The sequence below is a fragment of the Scleropages formosus genome, chromosome 16, assembly GCF_900964775.1.
Source record: "Scleropages formosus chromosome 16, fSclFor1.1, whole genome shotgun sequence".
NCBI lineage: Eukaryota > Metazoa > Chordata > Actinopteri > Osteoglossiformes > Osteoglossidae > Scleropages > Scleropages formosus.
The window spans coordinates 2473455-2492773 of NC_041821.1; the positions used below are offsets into that span (position 1 = coordinate 2473455).

Here is a 19319-nt window from a genome sequence, read left to right on the forward strand (position 1 = left end):
AAAAATACTGAGTTTTACCGGTGGCTGTAATACTATTCCGCTCACCCAGCTCTCCGTAAGGCAAGAAAAAAAAACAAACACTTTATTATGTGGCGCAAAGCATCCATCCATCCATCCACCTGTCATCAATAAGTGATTGTTCAGCTGGTGCAAGACTCACAGTTGGACAAATATAGACTGCTTTTTTAAATCACACAACTTAAACATTACCAAAGAAATCGCGCTTCAACATACAGTAAAGTCAAAAAGTGAAAATACACACACACACACACTTTCAGAACCGCTTGTACCATACAGGGTTGCGGGGAACCGGAGCCTACCCGGCAACACAGGGCGTAAGGCCGGAGGGGGAGGGGACACACCCAGGACGGGACGCCAGTCCGTCGCAAGGCACCCCAAGCGGGACTCGAACCCCAGACCCACCGGAGAGCAGGACTGTGGTCCGACCCACTGCACCACCGCACCCCCTAAAGTGAAAATATGTTTTTGTAAATATATTGTCACTACCTTTTTTTTTTTTTTTTTTTTTTAACTGATCCTTGCACAACAGGGCACTTTTGCGTCACATACGCAGCGGGAGCGCGCTTGATTACAGGCAGTCGTCGAAGCGCCGCACTGTTGCCTGCATCCCCTGGACCAGGCCGAAGGACGGCTCACCACCCCCCCCCCGTTGGCTTCGAAGGAGAGCACGTCACCCAGCAGCGGGACCTTCCGCCGTATCCCGGGGACGGCCTTCGGGAGCCTCCACCGCTCGCCGAGGCGCCGAACCAACACCGGGCCAGGCCTGTCGGCAAGGTGACGACAGAGGCCAGGAGTAGCAACGGCACCAGCTGTCTACTCGTGTCCAAGAGCATCTCTGCAAGTGCACTTTTTACCTCGTTCTCTACTCGGTGGCGCAAGGGAGAAGTTACAGGTTCCGAGGTTCAGACTTTTTTCCTCAATCGAAACATGTCCGAGTCGTCCGCCGTTTCGGCCCACAGAACAGAGCGAAGAAACACACCGTGGTCACGAGCGGTCATCGTCGCGCTCTTTAATTCTCTTGCAAAACAAACGACAGGAATGAAATCATCTTAATCGCAAAACGTCTCCTTCAAACTCCGGACACGGCGCTGAAGCACCCGGAGCAGGGCACCGAGCGCAGGGGTCCAGCAGTACTTCCCTTCCCTCCGCTCCGCTCCGCTGCCCTCCCCTCCCGCAGACCTGCTATTGTATGCGGTTGCTGGACCCCAGCGCCACCCAGAGGCTCTGCTGGAAGGCGGGCCGTCGCTCCCTCTGAGGGGGCCAGTTCAGGAGGCAGCGGGAGCGCAGCATGCCCCGACGCAGCAGCAGGGCACGCACCAGCCGGTGGTCCGGCACGTCCTCCAGGAACACGAGAACCACCGAGTCGCGGCTCTCCTCGATCACCTGCTGGATGGCATGGTGCGCCTTGTACCTGAGGAGGAGGGAGGGCGGGAGCGAGTAAACACGCAGCCCATACCGCACCCTGAACCGTGGAGGCGGACGGTCAGTACCGGGGAGCACTGGCTGCACGTGTGGAGGAACTTCAAGACACTTGAGGAAGTTCACCGTCCACCTCAAGTATCACTTCCTCGCAGAATTGTTCTCAGTTCTCATAAATGCCACCTTTTTATACCCCCTCTTCTCCTGTTCAGATGTAACCCTTAGATTAGAAACACGGTCTTTGTGCACTTAACTTCCTGTATGATGACGGACTGCGTACGCAGACTCCAACGCTAAATGTGCCGTTTACGGGCCGTGCTCACTAATGCTCATTTGAAGGATCGTGCTTCTAAATGAACTTTATTTTTAAATATTTTAGCGTTTTTTTCCTTCATTTTGGTACTTATTTTAACGTGTAATGTATTTTGCCAAATTTATCCTCAAATTGCCATATATTGCCATTTCCCAGCTGTTTAGCTAAAAAAGGTGCCAGTTGTGTTGGCCGATCATGTAGTTAGCAGTCAAGTGAGGCCACCTGCAGCGGGGCGGTCCTTAGCCGTGATACAAACGGGGCAACGACTGCATATTTTGAATCAAAATCACACTTACTGTGTACACCAGGGGTCATTCAGAAGAGTTTCGGTGACTACGAAGACTATCTTCCTGGACTGCCTCATCATGTCCACTATGCATTCCAGTCGCGTCCTGCCTGGCACAAAGTCACGGTCCTCCAGGCAAAACCTGAGCTGTTTGTCCTCGAGGGAAAGCAGATGTCGTTCCACCCACCTCCTGTCCTTCTGCGCGTGTATCACGTACGCGTCATACTGAAACCTCTCCTCGCCGCGGTCCACCTCTCTAAAGCCAAGGGTGCGACTCACCAGCACGCTCCAGTAGAACTGTATCCGCCAGCCCTGGAAGTGGAAGACGAGGGCGGTCGCCATGACGATGAGCACGGTGGTGCTGGTGAACACATACAGGGCCTGGAACGGGGTCGTGTCGCGGCAGGACAGCGGCTCAAACTGGCTGATGGTCTTGTTGAAGTAGGCCGAGGGCGTGTTGCACACGTACGAGTCCCGCTGGGGCACGCTGGCATCGGTGCCGTTGAGCCACTCGGCGAACCAGAGGATGCTGTCGCAGGTGCAGTCGAAGGGGTTCCGCTCCATGTGCAGCACGCTCAGGTTCGCCAGCGCGGGCTGGAACACGGACTTCTGCACCGACGTGATGAGATTCTTCTGCAGGTTGAGGGAGCGGAGCGAGACCATGTCGCTGAAGATGCCTTCGCGGAGGAAGTCGAGCATGTTCCCACCGAGGCTGAGCTCCTGCAGCTTCCGGAGACCCTGAAGACCTGCGGCTGGGATCTCGTCGAACCCGTTGTAGTCTAGCTCCAGAACGGTGAGGTTTTCCAGGCCTCGCAAGAAGAGCAGGGGGCCCCCGGGGTTGGCGCTCTTCCAGATGCGAGCCAGGTTGTTGTGCTGCAGGTAGAGCACGCGCAGGTTGTGCAGGCCGCTCAGCAAGTCACTGTTGATGTTGGCGATGTTGTTGTTGCTGAGGTCCAACACTGAAAGTTCCTGCAAGGGCTGAAATGGCGAAGGCTTCAGGTCCAAGGTTCCGGTCAGAGCACGTCTCAGCATCAGCGTCCTCAGGGTGGGAACGTGCTGGAAAGACCAGGACGTCAGCCTAATCTTCTGGTTGTTGAAGGACAGGTGGATCTTCTGGATGCGAGACAGCCCCCTGAACTCGGATCCACTCAGGTTCTGAGAGATGAAGTTGTAGCCGAGCAGCAGCGTGGAGAGGTTTCCGAGGCTCGCGAAAGCGCCATCAGCCAGGCGCGTGATGCCCGTTTCCGTCAGGTTGAGCGTGCGGAGCGGCGAGTTGGACAGCGAGGCAAAGCTCTCGTTGGTCACGATCTTCAAGTCAAACTTGCTCCAGCTCAGGTTCAGGTATTGCAGGCTGACCAGGCCAGAGAAGGTCTGCGCCGTGAGCCCCCGGAAAGTCGTTCGGTCTAGAAAGAGGGACTCCAGGCACCGCAGCGGGGAGAAGGCGTAGTCCTCAATGACGGCGTACCAAGAGCGGCTCTTGGCCAGTGCATTTCGTAGGACCAGGGACCTCAGACTGTCTAAGCCTACAAACATTTCCCTGGTGAGTTGTCGGAAGTTGTTCTCCTCCATGGACAGGAGTTTCAGGGTGCGGAGCCAGCGCAGCGAGCCGTTGGCCATCGAGCTCATCTCATTCCGGGAAAGGTCCACAGCAGTGATGTTGGTGTCCGCCAGCCCCATGAAGGTGGTGTGGAGGACGGAGGTCAGATGGACATCACGCAGTGACAGGCGGTCAATGGCGGAACCCTTAAGTTCCTGGCACAGTTGGTCCGTGAGGTTGGGCCCCAGCTTGGTGCCATCCAGGACCAGCTCGCGGAGACCCTCCAACGGCTTCAGGCAGCCCGGCTCCAGCTGCGGGTCAAGAACAAAGACGAGTAAGGCACGGCTCGTGTGTGAAGGAGCGCGATCGGTGCACCGGAGCGTGTCGTTATCACACCTACATTTTTGAGAGGCAGCGAGCCCAGGCGGAGCACCTGGACAGAGGAGTTGCAGAGGCAGGAGAAGTCGTCCTTCTGGAGAGTGGACATCTTGTTGCCCGACAGCGAGAGCTCCCTCAGGCCGCCCATCTGTGGCTGCGTGCCCAGCCGGGCCGAGCTCAGGCCGTTGGCGGATACGTCCAGCGACACCAGGCTCTGTTGCCGAGAGAGAGAGAGAGAGAGAGCGAGAGGACAGTTCCAGCGTTGCACGCTCTGACTTGCTGTGTGGCCAACGGTCACTCAGTGGTCAAAGCAGTCTCTACAAGGCAACCTTCTCCATGACCTTCAGGACATAATCCTGTTGCCATGGTGGATTACAGGAAGCTTGTGAAGTGAGCATCGTGACCGTCTTGCCTCTTAGAATGGGATGCCCTACCACAAAAACCATGTGCACCCCTCTTTCACACGAAGAGCTTTTACTGGACAGCAGTGTTTTTGCCCAGTAATTTTCCTTGTCGTTGGTCCCCTACTGACAAATTTAGCTGGGACCAAGAGTCGGTCCGTAACTTAAGAAATCTGTTAGTGGAATCCAACAGGAAGCGGCGGAGGGGTTCCACAAACATTCTCCATACGGCTACTGACAGTATCGGACACACCGAGGCACTTCTCTTCACCGAGCTGCACGTCACTTTGGAGAAAAGTGTCTAACGGATGAAGAAATGTTCAAGTAAATGTCAGCAACAGCATGGCTCCGCGGGCTGGCAGGCAACACCGTTGCATGGGATCCCACGATGTGACGGACGGTCATACATGACAGCATACTGAACAAAAGTACTTCATATGGCCATAGGCGTGTAAAGTATAAGCGTAGTGCGGAAATGGGTAAGGCAGTAGTAAAAAGTACCTTACAGTATGAAAAGAGAGAGGTTTTGGCGAGGTAAAGCAGTGTAGACGGCAGCCTACAGGTTGCAGGTGTGCCCACCTTGAGAGGCAGGAAGGGGTCGCCGAGCAATTTCAGCCGGTTGGACGCCAGGTTGAGCTCCGTCAGCCCGGAGCAGTGGACCAGGTTCGCCTCCTTCAGCAGGTGGATCACGTTGTGTTGGACGCGGAGCTTCCGGAGGAGGGGCAGCATTCGGCACAGATCCGCCTCCAGTGCCTGGATGCTGTTGTATCCAGCCTGGAGCAGCTGCAGCTGGGGGTACCGGCCCAGGACCACGGGGGGCAGCTTGCGCAGCCGGTTGTGGGACACGTCCAGTGCCGTGATGTTGGCGGGGAGGTCGGCGGGAACCTCCTCCAGGCTCAGGTGGCTGCAGTCGGCCGTGAGCCGGACCACGCGGCACACCGCCTTCCCGGGCCCGGCGTGGCTGCAGCCGAGAACGCAGAGCAGCAGCACCAGCAGGAGATGGAGAGGACGCAGAGACCTCGCCATCACCTTTACAACGGAGGGGAAGGTTTGAGCACAAGGAGCTGGAAGATGAAGAGAAGGCCTTCTTCACCAGCAGTGAACAAAGCCGGTCAGTGGCACAGCAGGACGCCGCTCCTGTCCAGCCAAACTGTCCAAAGTGTCCAGTGCAGCTGGTTACAGTCCAAGTGCAGCCTGTATAAAACGTTAAATCTGTGTATGAGAGCGTCTTTGTGTTACACTGTGTACTATGTTACAGTGCTGAAGACCAATAGCATGTCTGGCTTTGAAATGTATGCAGTCGCACTAGTTATGTCCAGTCGGATTCATCGGTCCCTCTGTCACCATCGCTCAGTTTCACAGTGCCATCCATAAATGAGGAGAAACCATGATCGATCAATTGATTTATTATTCTTGTGTTTTTTTTTTTTTGCTTTATCCTGAGTTAGTTGGCTGCCTTCTGTTGTCCCTCAAGCCCTTTTTGTGCTTTGACAGCTCTGTGCTGCCTTAACAAAGAGCACCAATAGGCAGTGGTGTCACTAGGGTTGGTGTCACCCAGTGTGGTAACCCTTGGTGTCACCTCCTCCGGTACCAGACCATACAGAATCCTTAATGATGTTTTTTGTACTAATCTCGTTACTCGTAAATCGTAATTCACCTTTAAATTACAATATCATAAGCACAGCCTAAATGTATGTACATTTACACTGTTTCATGTGGTCAAAGTGAAAATTGGGTAAGAAAACAATAGAATTCGAAGTAAAAACGTTTAAGAACTACATCTAAAATTATGTTTATTTAAACGTTACTGATAGAGGGGGGGCGCGGTGGCTTGGACCGGGTCCTGCTCTCCGGTGGGTGTGGGGTTCGAGTCCCGCTTGGGGTGCCTTGCGTCGGACCGGCGTCCCGTCCCGGGTGCGTCCCCTCCCCCTCCAGCCCCACGCCCTGTTAGGCCCCGGCTCCCTGCGACCCCGTATGGGACGAGCGGTTTCAGACTGCGTGTGTGATACGGGACGGTAAGTGCCGAGTCGAAGCCGACCCACAGCGACCACTCGCGTGGTTTTCAAGGAAAGTCAAGGGAGGAAACGGAGGTGGGTTGCCAGGTCCTCCCTCTGCATGGCGGGGGAGGCAAACATAGGGCCACTGCAGCCCAAGCAAGAATCGAACCCCAGACCCACCACACAGCAAGGCACCCCCCGTGTGTGTGATACAGGTTCACAAATACTAATTTCCACAATATTGTAACTAAAACACCAGAAAATGTGACAAAACCAGCGGCGGCGGCGACAAAAAGAGCAGCGCGTGGAGACGAAACCACGTGATCCGAAGCGTCACTGTAATTGTAATTGTAATTGGATAATAACGAGAGCTCTGAGCGGAGCCCATTGGAAGGCTCAAAAAGTAAATAAGCACAGAGTTTTATCCTTGTATGTATACTGATACATGTAAACTGGGCTTTATTACGAAAAATGTTTTTGTGTGAAAGAGATTAAGCAGCATATATGAATCAAGCTTCCTGTCTCGAGACGCAGTGCTTCATGCTGTAGGACAGAGTTCAGATATAAATATTAGTAACATCAGAAGAAGCGGCTTTCATAAATAAATACCTTCACACGTCTTAAATACCCAGTGTAAGCAAATAATCAATAATGATGACGTATCGCTCCGTCATACGCAAATTATAAACGGCATGACAGGGAAACATGACATATGATTCGTGCGAATGTGAGATGAAAAGGAGGGGCGCGCGCTGCGCGATACACTGTATCATCAGCCTGGATCAAAGAGAACGGCAGCGGCGTCGAACCGCGCGTCTCAACAACAGAAACGCGGTATGGAAACATGGTAACCGGTCAAACGAGGGCAGTGAAAGTGTACAAGAGAGAGAGAGTTAACAAAGAGCCGCTGTAAACAAACTGCTGTAAACAAACAAACTGCTGCCCACGTGGCCGCAGTCCGTCTTCATGTGACGGAATCGAAGGACACGAAACAAGCCGTGTTGTTCCTACCTCGTGCGTGAAGAGACGTCCTGCTGCCAGTTTGCTGAGATCACTAGGCTGTTGGGTCCATGCCAGGTGTGTGTGGGAGCCCGGCCCTGTTATTCCCTTGAAACGAAAGCGAGACCGAGAGTGAGTGGCTGCGGAAGGAAGGCGAACCTCCAACTCCAACTCCAACTCCTCCTCCTCCTCCTCCGACTCCCTTTCTTTCCGCACTGGGCTCCACATCAGCGCTCTGGTGCTCGGGGCTGAGGGTGGGATCGCAGCCCAGCGCGACTCTAGTCTAATTGGTCCTTCGCTGGTGACGTAGCAGCACCTTGTGCCGCACCTGGTTCGAGCGGGACACACGCGACAGGTACCTGCTGCGGAATTCATTGCTCATATTTCTTATCTAAATGGGGGTGCGGTGGTGCAGTGGGTTGGACCACAGTCCTGCTCTCCGGTGAGTCTGGGGTTCGAGTCCCGCTTGGGGTGCCTTGCGACGGACTGGCGTCCCGTCCTGGGTGTGTCCCCTCCTCCTCTGGCCTTACGCCCTGTGTTACCAGAGAGGCTCTGGTTCCCCGCGACCCTGTATGGGACAAGCGGTTCTGAAAATGTTTGTGTGTGTGTGTATTTCTTATCTAAGCGGGACTTTACTCCAGCTCCTTTTTTATTACTTTTATTATTAGTATTTCTATTTATTCATTCATAGGGGGTGCGGTGGCGCAGTGGGTTGGACCGCAGTCCTGCTCTTCGGTGGGTCTGGGGTTCAAGTCCCGCTTGGGGTGCCTTGCGGCGGACTGGCGTCCCGTCCTGGGTGTGTCCCCTTCCCCCTCCGGCCTTACGCCCTGTGTTGCCGGGTAGGCTCCGGTTCCCCGCGACCCTGTATGGGACAAGCGGTTCTGAAAATGTGTGTGTGTGTATTTCTTATCTAAGCGGGACTTTACTCCAGCTCCTTTTTTATTACTTTTATTATTAGTATTTCTATTTATTCATTCACGTGACGCTTTTCACAAGCCCTCTATTTACACTGATTTACCCATTTAAACAGCAGGGAGGTTTTTACTGCGGTTCTGAGGGAATACCTTGATCGAGGTGCGCTGCAGCAGGAGGTGGGATTCGAGACAGACTCTCGCAGACACGTGTGGCTGCAGGTTCGAGCCCTGCAGCGTGCCGCAAAGGGACGGGGCTCGGCTGTGGGACACACGTCCCTGTTGGGGAAGTTCCTGCAGAAGAGAGCGATGTTCGCCGCTTTCTGTCTCCACTTCCACATTCAGTGGCCCGAATGGTGCGCGACCCCCCTCCCCCCCCCAGCTCTTTCATTTCCTGCTGTCCTCGGGCCTCATTGTTTCGACCGCAAGAGCCAGAGGTGCGGCTCACATTTGTGGTGCTGGGGGACGAGATAGATGGTCTATTTCAGACCGTGCCTGGCGCACGAGCCTGACGACGGGTCACAGCGAGCAGCCCGTCGCCTCCGAACACCACCTGCGATGAGGAGACGAGGTCCTTCGGCGACCGCCTGCACCTCTGCGGCAGCCTTCACCGTACCGTGGTCCCGTGGCACCACATCTGTGGTTTTCAAGCTGTTATTAAGAACAAAACAGTACGAAATGAATGTCAGCTGAGCAGCAGGTGGCGCAGTGGTTAGGGCTGCTGCTGCCTTTGGACCAGGAGGATGTAGGTTTGAATCCCTCCTCCTGCTGTAGTACCCTTGATCGAGGTACTATCCCTGAATTGATAGAGTAAAAATTACCCAGCTCTATACATGGGTACATTAGTATACGCAGCTTACCGCTGTAAGTTAAGTTTGACTCTTTGAAGAAAAGCATCAGTTAAATGAATAAAAGTAAATGTAAAGGTCTTGCGCTGCAGTGCTGTTCTTGGCCAGTATGTGGTGCTGTTAGTCTACTAACATATCACAGTTGGGCTTCATTCTCCTAAATTTGGAGGCCAGGCAGTGCAGCGGGGTGTGGTTTTTGCAGTTTACAGTGCTGTACTGGTGAATTTGGGAAGGTGTGTGTTGGCTGAAGTGTTCGTTTACTTTTTACTGTTTGCTTTGTGCCACGTTTTGTTTTTTTAGGTTAGTTTTGCTGAGAAGACACAAAGTTGCAGCTTTTACATTTACATTTATTTATTTGTCAGACACTTTCGTCCAAAGCGACTTCCAACGAACTCTATGTAGTGTTATCGGCCCACGCGCCTTATTCACCGCGGTGACTTACACTGCTAGATACACTACTTACACTGGGTCTTTCCAGCCTGTGTGTGTTTATGTGTGTGTGTCTGTGTTGATGCGCTCGTCTCAATTCTCCGTCTCATTTCCCCTTTTCCACATTTAGCGACACACATGGTGTCCACTGAACACACATGTAAAACTATTCAAGTGCCCCTAGCTGGAGACACAGCAAGACACCCCCCTAGACCCCCCCACCCCGGGAAGCACATGCCACTGCTATTTTTACACCGGGGATATGTGATGTGTTAATAGCTGTAAAATACTGTCACTTAGAAGTCAGCATGTGAGTGAAGGACAAACAGGGTATTCAGTCTGCTCTTTGACCTGCTTTACCTGTGTGGGTCTCTATAGGAGGATGTCAAACGCACCCAGCGGCGAGTCTAACGCACAGTGACCATGCACACATCCGGCAGGAGTCAAGCGTCAAACTTCGGACCAGCGGCTCGCTGCGGTTCCGGTGCCGGACTGGACTGGTTGAGCCGCTTCTCCCTTGTCGTCCTGTTTGTTCTGCACACTGTGTGTGTGTGTGTTTGTACACTGTATTTCCTTGGGTGTGGTGTTCATCTGACAGTGTACTCTTACTGTGTGTGTGTGTGTGTGTGCTGCTCCAGTCCTCTATCTATCTATCTATCTATCATCACATTCATACCACATTCATACTGTCCAGTATGAATGTGCACTTGACCCTGTTTTTCCCACACCCGCCCCTAGGTGTACTGCAGCTCCGTACTGTGTGTGTGTTCGTTCTGCAAACCCTGGGAACAGTTATGTTCAGCCCACATGCACCAGGTCACAGGTGCGACCCCCCCCCCCCGTGACGTTGACGTCGAACTCATGGACTCGCCGGATCAGCATTTTCCTCCAGGAGACTCGGCCGCTTTCGCTGTCAAAGGGGCAGAGAGACAAAGTCACAGCATAATTCATGAACTGCTTCACACACACATGCACCGACTGAGGCCACGCCCTCTTCCCGTGTCTCATATTTTGTCGATGTGGTCCGCAGCTCTGTAAAAACAGCGTACCGGTGACAAACGTTGTTCTTCTAGTCAACTGAACAAATGCTGTGTGGGACACGTCTTCAGAAGGCTGGACACCACTTGGACAGTTGACCTCAATCGCACCGTTAACATTTACGTATGTGGACGTACCGATCGTGTCCAGTCAGCAGTCACATGGCAGCGCTGCCCTCTAACCCTTAGCTCTAGCGGTTAGTGCACCTCGGCCGCTTTGGGAGCTTAGGGAGTCTTTATGTGTCACGGGGACAATCCCATAACCTGATTACCCACAGCTGGGGGGCTCGTGCGGTGTGTGTGGCATTTGGGGGGGGGGGGCAGATTAGGCCTTCGCTGCACCGTGACCCCAGCAGCCCTTTTTACTGCATCATTTCAGGGTAAGTAGCTTGATCAAGGGCACTGCAGCAGGAGCGGGATTCGAACCGGTGTCCTTGACTCCCGAGGCAGGGGCTCTAACCAGCACACACCACCTCGAGGAATTAGTTCATCGGCACAGGCACACAGCGTCATTGTCGTCGAGTGTGTGTCCCCGCCGTCACGGAGAACGTATTTACAGGTCACAAGCGCATTCCTGAAGGAGCGCAGCCTCCCTCCTTCGCGCGGATCGGTGTGTTCCTGCTCTCCGGACGCACACGCGCACGCACGCGGTGTGTTTGGGTTCAAAATAGCGCTTCTGTTTCAGAGCTGCTGCAGCACAGCACCACTGAGAGCACCTGGGCCAGCAGGTGGCGCAGTGGTTAAAACACCATCCTCGGGAGGACACAGGTTTGAATCCCACCTCCTGGTGCAATATGCTCAATGGAGGTACTCACACAGGACAAGTTACCCCCTTGTGTACATTTATCACATGCTTTTCTCTAAAGTAATGTACAGCACTAAGGTATTTTACCATTATTTACCCCATTCATACAGGTAATCTTACGGTAAGTACTTTGTTCCAGGGTACTACAGCCAGGGGTGAGATTCAAACCTGCATCCTTTGGAGCCAAAGGCAGCAGCTCGAACCACTACACCAACAGCTGGATTTGTACAACGGGGTAAATCAGTGTAAGTCACTGAACAGACAGTGTCATATAACTGCGATCAGAGCGATGGAGGGACAGTCATGGTCTCTTTGTGCTCCTGAAGCGCCTCTCTCAGCCCTTGGGTGGAAACATCACCGGTGACAGTAAAACCTGAGGACAGGTGCAGATCGGTCACAGGGAGATTACACTTGTTTTACTGTGTTTCTACTGCTAAAGACCAGTTTCCTAATATCACTGATGCTCATGACTTCGTCCTGTTTGTTTTTTTCCACTCTATCACTTCAAGGTAAACACCTTAACCGAGGGTACAGCGACCCAAGGGCTCAAACCGCTACGCCACCTGCTGGGCCTGCATGCAAGGGATCTCTGCTGGTTCCCAGAGACACGGGGCCGCGGCCCACGGGTCCTGAGACGGACGGAGGACAAAGAGACACGTGACCCCGGCCTGTGCTGAGACCCGTGACCCGGGTCATCCCGCCGCAGCGTCGGGAAGAACCCAGAGCGAGCAAAGTGCCGAAGGAGGAGGCGGCTTCCGCGCGCTGCCGCTCTGCGTTGGTTCGGCGAGACGCCGCCGGTTGCGCGAGACGTGACGCTCGTCCCTCTTGCTGTGACCCAGTAACGAGGGTCCCGTCAACAGGAGCCCATTGTTCTCCCTTCACCTTCATTCGTTCCGTTTATTTATTACTTTTTTTGCTCACAGATTGCGGCTTGTGCAGAGCTGCCAGATTCATTGTGAAATAATTAATATTTGGCAGATGGTTCCCTTCGAAGGAGAGCGCCCACACACACACACACACACACACACTACAGCCTAGTTAGGGTAACATCAACATTTTTACTCCAGTAACTTTTAGAAGCAGTCAGCTTTCACAAAGGGGTAAGAGCAGGTTACGGTGGGAACTTGAACCCCTGACCTTCTGATGCACTGACTGTGTTTCGGCACCTCGGCCCGTTTCGGCAAACGTATCCGGTACGTCTGCGGGCCGCCGTCTCCATGGAAACAGCACATCATGCGGCTGCAGGAAGCGATTAGTGCGTGCGGCACGCCGATCGACGGCCAAGGGGGAGCAGTGTGAGGAGGCCCGTCACGCCGAGCTCCAGGACAAAGGACACGGGTGACGATGTTCCGCAGGAGGGATCTTGCCCTGAATGTTGTTAGTTCTGTCTCTCGCTTTTGCTCCCTTTGCTTTCAGCTCCTCGTAGGGATTCTTTCCTCCTATTTTTTCCCAGCTGTCAACAAATCTGCACGTTCCTTTCGTCCGGCGGGGACCAGACCGAACACACACGCTTCAACAAGTTGTCGTCGTAAAACTGTATTCAAATCGTAATTGTGAGAGAGAAGCCTCAGAGGTGCAGCTCCAGCTCCTCCCGCTATTTCAAATGGATGTTTTGTGTCTTTCGACGAGTTCAAAGTCACTTTACATTTATTTATTCATCAGACACTTTCATCCAACACGACTTCCAATGAGCTCCGTGTAGTGTTACCAGCCTACACACCTTATTCACCGCGGTGACTTACACTGCTAGATACACTGCTATACATGCTTCCCCGACTTTTATTGATTATGCATGCCTTTTCCCAGCGTCCAAGTACACGAGGAATATTGTCGAGATCCTCGTCCGTGTACAATGAGGACGGGAAGAAGCAAGGTTAAGGGCAGGATGGTGGCGCAGGGAGTAGCATAGTGCCGCGGTGGTGTGACAGGACATGAGTTCGACCCCTGCTCAGTCTGTGTGGAGTTTGCATGTTCTCCCTGTGTTTCTGTGGGTTTCTTCTGGGTACTCTGGTTTCCTCCCACAGTCCAAAGACATTGCTGTTCAGCTTCCCCCATTGTGTGTGCGTGTTTGTGTTCCACTGATATATGGATGAGTGACCCATTGTAAGTAGTGAATCTAGCAGTGTAAGTCACCGCGGTGAATAAGGTGTGTGGGCTGATAACACTACATAGAGTTCATTGGAAGTTGCTTTGGAGAAAAGCGTCTACTCAATAAACATGTTTAAAGATACAGTAGGAAACCCGCAGTTTCTCCAGGCCCCCATACTGTCTTACCTGGAACATTTCACATGATGTTGCCCTGTGTTTTACAGCTAAATTTTGAGGCCATTAAGTGTGACTAGACAGCGATCGGCGACTAGACAGGAAATTAAACTTTCCGAATGGTTTGAAATGGGACACATGATCTCCGGGGCTTCGCCGGGACCCGAGCCGCCGCTCCACCCTCCCACATCACCTACATTTACATGAGTCCCCCGCGCTCCCCTGCCGGAGCATCCGAGCCCAGAGCGGCGCCATTCGGGGGAAATTTGCACGTGAGCAGAGTGCATTCTGGGAAGCCGGCGGTAAGGAGGCAGCGTTAGGGGTCTGCGGACAGCCTCCGAAAGCCCTCATCGCCATAGTAACTGTCCGCAAAACAGCATGGACGGAATGACCGCTGTGGTCACATTACACAGGAAATGTGGGACATGCAAGAACTCATTTGTCCCCCTTGTTTTCTTGCGAAACCACAGCCCAGATTCTGTTGCTGCCACCTCCCTGGCAAGGAAATGCGTTTCGTTTCAACGCTCGTCATCTGAAAGACGGAGTAAATGCGCGGACTTTGTTCCTGTAGACGAGCCAAAGAATCGATCTGTGGGGCAGTCGGGAGGAATCGGGCAGCGTGGAGACACCCCCTGGGGCCCGCGGGCCGGAGCTGTGCGGTCAAACGTGTGGAACATCGCACTTGACCGTCTGCAACAAGCGCGGCACAGAAGTGCGTCCTGGTGACTTTACTTTTGTGTACAATATGTGTGTATGGTGTCGATTAGCGTTTTAGTGCTTCTGATTCGGAGCGGTTTAAGGACGTCCGAAGTTGGGGGTTGGCGGGGGGGGGTCCGTCTCGCTGTGTCTGCGCATTACTGCTGTGCTTTGCTCGAAGTCCCTCTTCTGGCCTATGAGGGAGGAAGGAGGAAGGAGGAGGCGGGTGATTCGGTGCAGATGACTGGGATTAATGAGGGCCTGGGGGGGGTTAAGGAACAAATTGGGGGCTTAGCAGCTCCTCGCGTGGCTGTCGGCAGCAGGCGGCAGGCCGGGTTGGGTCGGGTTTAGCGCTCACTGCACCGCCACCTGCCAGCTGGAGGAATGTGGCATCCCGCGGTTGCCCGTGGCAACGGCTGTGGGAAAGTGCTTCGGCGCCCTCTTTTAAATGAGCCGTGAAAACTTCCCCTCCTTCTCTTTTCCCCACCGCCGTTTTTTGGCTTCCGTTCTCTTTTCGGCTCCATGTGGCATTTTTCCCGCTTCCTTCTCCTTGTTTGCTGGAAGGAATTTCTTTTTCTCCCCACCGCCGCCGCTGCTGCTGTTGTTGTCGTTGCCGTCGTCGTGGCGCCGGTTCGAAGGCTCTCGGCCCTCTTGGCACTGGCACCCCTGCCCCGCTCGCGCTCCCCGCACACACGGTGGCACGGGCCCCCCCCCCCCCCCCCAAGTGGAGAGCGAGGGAGGGGTGCTGAGCGTAAAAATAACTCCCCACGACTGCACCCGGTGGGGCCCCCACCAGCCAGGACCCGTCCCTTGTCATCAGCCTGTCCTCGCTATCTGCCCCCCCAGTGACACTTTCTGTCGGGGGACCGCAGCGCCACATTTGTCACCCCGACGGTCGGCAGGCACCCGCAGCCCCTTTTCGCAGAGCTCTGTGTCACTCCCCACCTCCGAAGGGCTGCGATGTCTCTTTTCAGACCACAGGCTGCGCTGCAGCTGCAAACCACGGTGCGGGACCACAAACGCAGTAAACGCAGTAAACGTAGTAAACGTAGCACCGGGCAAAGCCTGCCGGGCACAGCGGCTCAGCGAGGGTCACAAACGGAACGTCGGTGCATCTCACACACGTGTAGCTCTGCGTGTTCGCGGGGAACAATGGAGTGGAACATATTTGTTCCGTGGACGATGTGGACGGACAGGAGAGGACACTCGGTGTCCCACAGTCGTCGGCGCTTTATTCACCCCCGCAGGGAAACTCGCCGCAAAACATCTCAATATGATAGCATCTCTTTTTCGGCCTCATTTGTCTCTCTTTACCGATCAAACCGTCAGTGTGTGACCACTTGGACCGTGTGTGTTTTCCCCTCGTCTGCGCAATACGGTTGAGGGCGGCGTGCAGCAGGGACCGCGGTCCTGTCCAGGGAGCGTCTGTCTCCTTCGCGGCATAAATGCTGCAGGAGTTCGGCTCTCTGCGTCCACTTCTCCGGGTCACCGGAGCTTCCTGAGCGGGAAAAACCGCAGCCCTATAAGTAGCGGCTTGACGACACTTTTCTAAAAGAAGACAAATTTTTTCCCCCCCAAGGGGGTGGAGGGCAGGACTCGGGGTGGTCTTCCTTCCCAACAAACAGCTCCGGCGCACAGCACGAAGCAGAGCTCTCGGCACTGTGCCGCGCTTCGGAAGTGTGTGTGTGTTTGTGCGCGTGTGTGTGTTCTCTTCTAAATTCAGTGCTGCAATCAATCAGCTGCCGCAGCCCAGCCGCCATGGGCCGTGTAGCATGACTCCCACTTCGGCCCATCAGGTCGGCGCTCCGGCGTTCACGGCCGTGCCGACGGCAACGCTAACTCTCAACTCTAATGAGCGTCGCGTTGCGTAACCGCTGGCGTGGCGGAAGCGGCCATCTGTGCCGCAGGAGAGGTGTAGCGTTTTAATGTCTGCGCCGTCCGCAGGACAGCTGGCGTGAGCGGCTCACGGCGGGCCATACGATCGGCATGTAAATACGGACAAACGGCGCCGTAGTTAATGTGTTACTCGGCGAGAGTAACCATAGCCGTCACTCAGCAGTGCAGGGTTTACATTCCGAAAGGTCGGCGCTTTAACTTGGGAAATAACTACGGTCATGGCACTACAGTCACTTTTCCCCAAGTGTGATGCTCCAGTGGGTGTGAGTGAGCGAGTGAGTAAGTGAGCGAGTGAGAAAGTGAGTGAGCGAGTAAGCGAGTGAGTGAATGAGCGAGCGAGTGAACGAGCGAGCGAGTCCGGCTTCTTCCTGCCCGTTAGCGGTCAGACCAAAGTAGTCGGTGGTGAATTTGAAAGTAACCAGGCTGCGATAAGGCGTCAACATTTGATGTCAGGGATGCCAAACCTTTGGGAATCTAAGAGTGCGAGGAAGCCAAAGATAACGGCGCTATTTTCCTCCGCGACGTTTATCGCCCTTCCCTTTTTGTCTACCACGTAAATAACCGCCACGTTATGCCAGGAACATATTTATATCTCGCAGCGAGACGATTGAAGATATCACCATGACCTCATGCCTTTCCCACTTCTACCACCACTGTCATCGCGTCCTTCGCTGGAGCGCTTATCGGAAAGGTGACGGAGGCGCCATAACGGACGACCTGTAAACAAGAGGAAACGTCCTGGTTTTGCCTCGGAAGAATCTCGTGACGCGGTTCTTGGCGAACGATATCTGACGGTGGGCGTGGCTCCGTTTTATGGGCGGCGGCATAGCAGGCGCTCCGAAAGGGTCCCGTCTGCGGCGGACGGGAGCCGATAACGGCACTAAAAAGCTCCACTTGACCGTCGCCGTGCCTTTCGCACTTCAGATAGCGGCTGGATGCCGCTCGAGACAAAGTACAGCCCCAAAAGGTCAACTCTCGCAAGAGTTATATTTGGTGCGTCTTTTCGGCTTCGGCACCGGCTGCGAAGGAAGACCGGGCTGAAGAGCGCCGCCTCGTGGGGGAGCTGCTCACCGGGGAGCAGCTTCGCGACCTGCAATTTAAGGAGCGCAACCCACACGCCGGGGCGCTTTTCAGCCGCAGAACGGACAGTCGGCGTGCGTAAAAACACGGTACTGGGCCTGTAAATTCTGAACTTAGGACGAAGGGTGGTGCGCCGGGCGACCCTGGTGGGTTCACCGCTGCTGAGCTGCTTGTTGAGCTGTTGCTCCGCTAGGGTTGGGTCTCATGTTCTCCCCGTGTCCGAAACCCACGAGGAACCACTTCCCCACCACGAAAACCTCGAAAGTGGTCACCATGAGTTCGGTTTCACTCAGCGGCACCAATGTTAACATATTCAGGTGTCCCACAGTATATCATTTTACAGTGTGTTTTATTAGTTATTCATTATTCATAACTGCTTTGCCACAGCGAAGCGTGTCCGCATGTCCAAAAGACCGTTTTATGGACGTCGGGCTCCAGGGCTACTTGCCCAAGGCTACACGCCCTGCAAAGTTTACTGCCGGGCGGGAAAGGAAAAAGCGGGTATTGCAGGTGAAAGAAATGGAACCACGGAGCCCTTGAGGAGACACTTATGTGCTGCAATACCACGGCCGAGATTTACCCAGAAGGCCGTGGGGGGCCGTAAGCGAGATCCGGTGCTCCGTGCTTCGGGCCTTCTTCATTATTCATGGCGGTCCCCGGCTTCTCCTGCCAGCCAGGGACCGTTGCACTGGGGAAACGGTTATTTGGGTTACGGGCACCCGCTCCGTCTCAGTAACGCAGAAGCTCGAGCGTTTCAACGGCCGGGACAGCGGAATCGGGAGACGAAGGACGGCGGATGCGGACACGCGGTACCGCGCAGTTTCGCCCAGGTGCCGACATCCAGGAACCGCTGTTGACCAGCAGCGAGTTGAGCGTTTGGGTCGGTGTGGTTAAGAACCAGCGTACGGCACCGCACATTTGCATACCGAAACCACACGGGAGGATCTTCTGTTGTACCTTTGAACCTGCTTAACCAAGCGGTACAAAGTGACGCACAAAAGGGACCATTGATAGGAGCAAAAGTGTCAAAATCCCATCTTCCAGTGGAAAAAATGTGGCCTTGGACAAGAGCGCGAGCTGTAAGAAGCCAAGTACAACAAAGCGGCACATCGGTGAGACAAGGACGGGTCTGTCCTGGGCAGAGCGGGTTAATGATTAAGGTATTAAAGGTGCTCGGTCGCTCCCGCTGGACCGCATTCTCTTGTTGTTCTGCCCTGCTGTTCCGACCCTGACCCTTTGGACCGCCGCGCCGCCACGCGCGGCGTTTCGGTCGCTTTCCAGGGTAGTTTTGCGCGTGGCGTTCGGCTCCACGTCGCCATGCCGCGCGGAGAAGGGAACCCGTGGGGCCACAGAGCTAGCGCTGGGGGGGGACAGGGGCACAGCGCTCTGCTCGCTGCTCGGTGCTGCTGAGTGAGCGCGCCTCGCGAGGCCCGCCATTCTCTCCTCGCGCGCCCACTGAGCCCTCGCCCGTTTCCATGGCTACAGCGAGCCGGCGCTCGACCAATGGGCTGCGCGCGATGGAGCTCGAGCCGACCAGCCATTTTACTCGTGCACGCGTGGAATAGCGTAATAGGGGAATAAACGTGCTGCCGGCGCGAGGGATAAAAACGAAGGAGCCGCAGGATGTGACAGGATGACGACGACGACGACGATGATGATGATGATGAAGATGATGGCGATGGCGATGGCGGTCACACCGATACACGACGTGTGACGAAGCAGCTGCGCGCCCCCGTGTAGAAAAGGAGGAGGAGGACGGAGCGAACGGTGAGAAAAGTGGCCGATCGGATCGGCGCTGTGCGCGCGCCCGCTGCCCGACGGGTACCCGCTCCAGCGCAACGCCGGCGGCTCCGCAGCGCAATGACCCGCGCGAGGGTGTAGTCGGGGCCTGCGCTGTGTGCGCGTGTGCGCGCGCGCGCGCGATCGCCCGCTCGCTCGCTCGCGGCACCGCTGCCGCTTTATTTGGAGCCGTTCCACGGGAAGGCGAGCAGGTGTATGGTTTCG

General features: G+C 54.8%; 1 protein-coding gene across 2 annotated transcripts; it reads right to left on the bottom strand.

Annotated features, from left to right (window-relative positions):
* Nucleotides 1–717: 717 nt before the first annotated feature.
* On the bottom strand, nucleotides 718–7558 carry tlr3 (toll-like receptor 3). Of its 2 annotated transcripts, none has more exons than XM_018735627.2 (5): nucleotides 7364–7558; nucleotides 4935–5384; nucleotides 3977–4168; nucleotides 2050–3887; nucleotides 718–1432 (listed from the first exon to the last, which is right to left on the bottom strand). In XM_018735627.2, exons 2-5 carry the CDS (start codon nucleotides 5379–5381, stop codon nucleotides 1204–1206), a joined length of 2706 nt encoding a protein of 901 aa, XP_018591143.2. In that variant the 5' UTR covers nucleotides 5382–5384; nucleotides 7364–7558; the 3' UTR covers nucleotides 718–1203. The 2 variants fall into 2 exon arrangements, with proteins under 2 accessions (XP_018591143.2, XP_018591142.2); XM_018735626.2 differs by having other exon boundaries at nucleotides 4935–5419.
* Between the last annotated feature and the right edge of the window lie 11761 nt (nucleotides 7559–19319).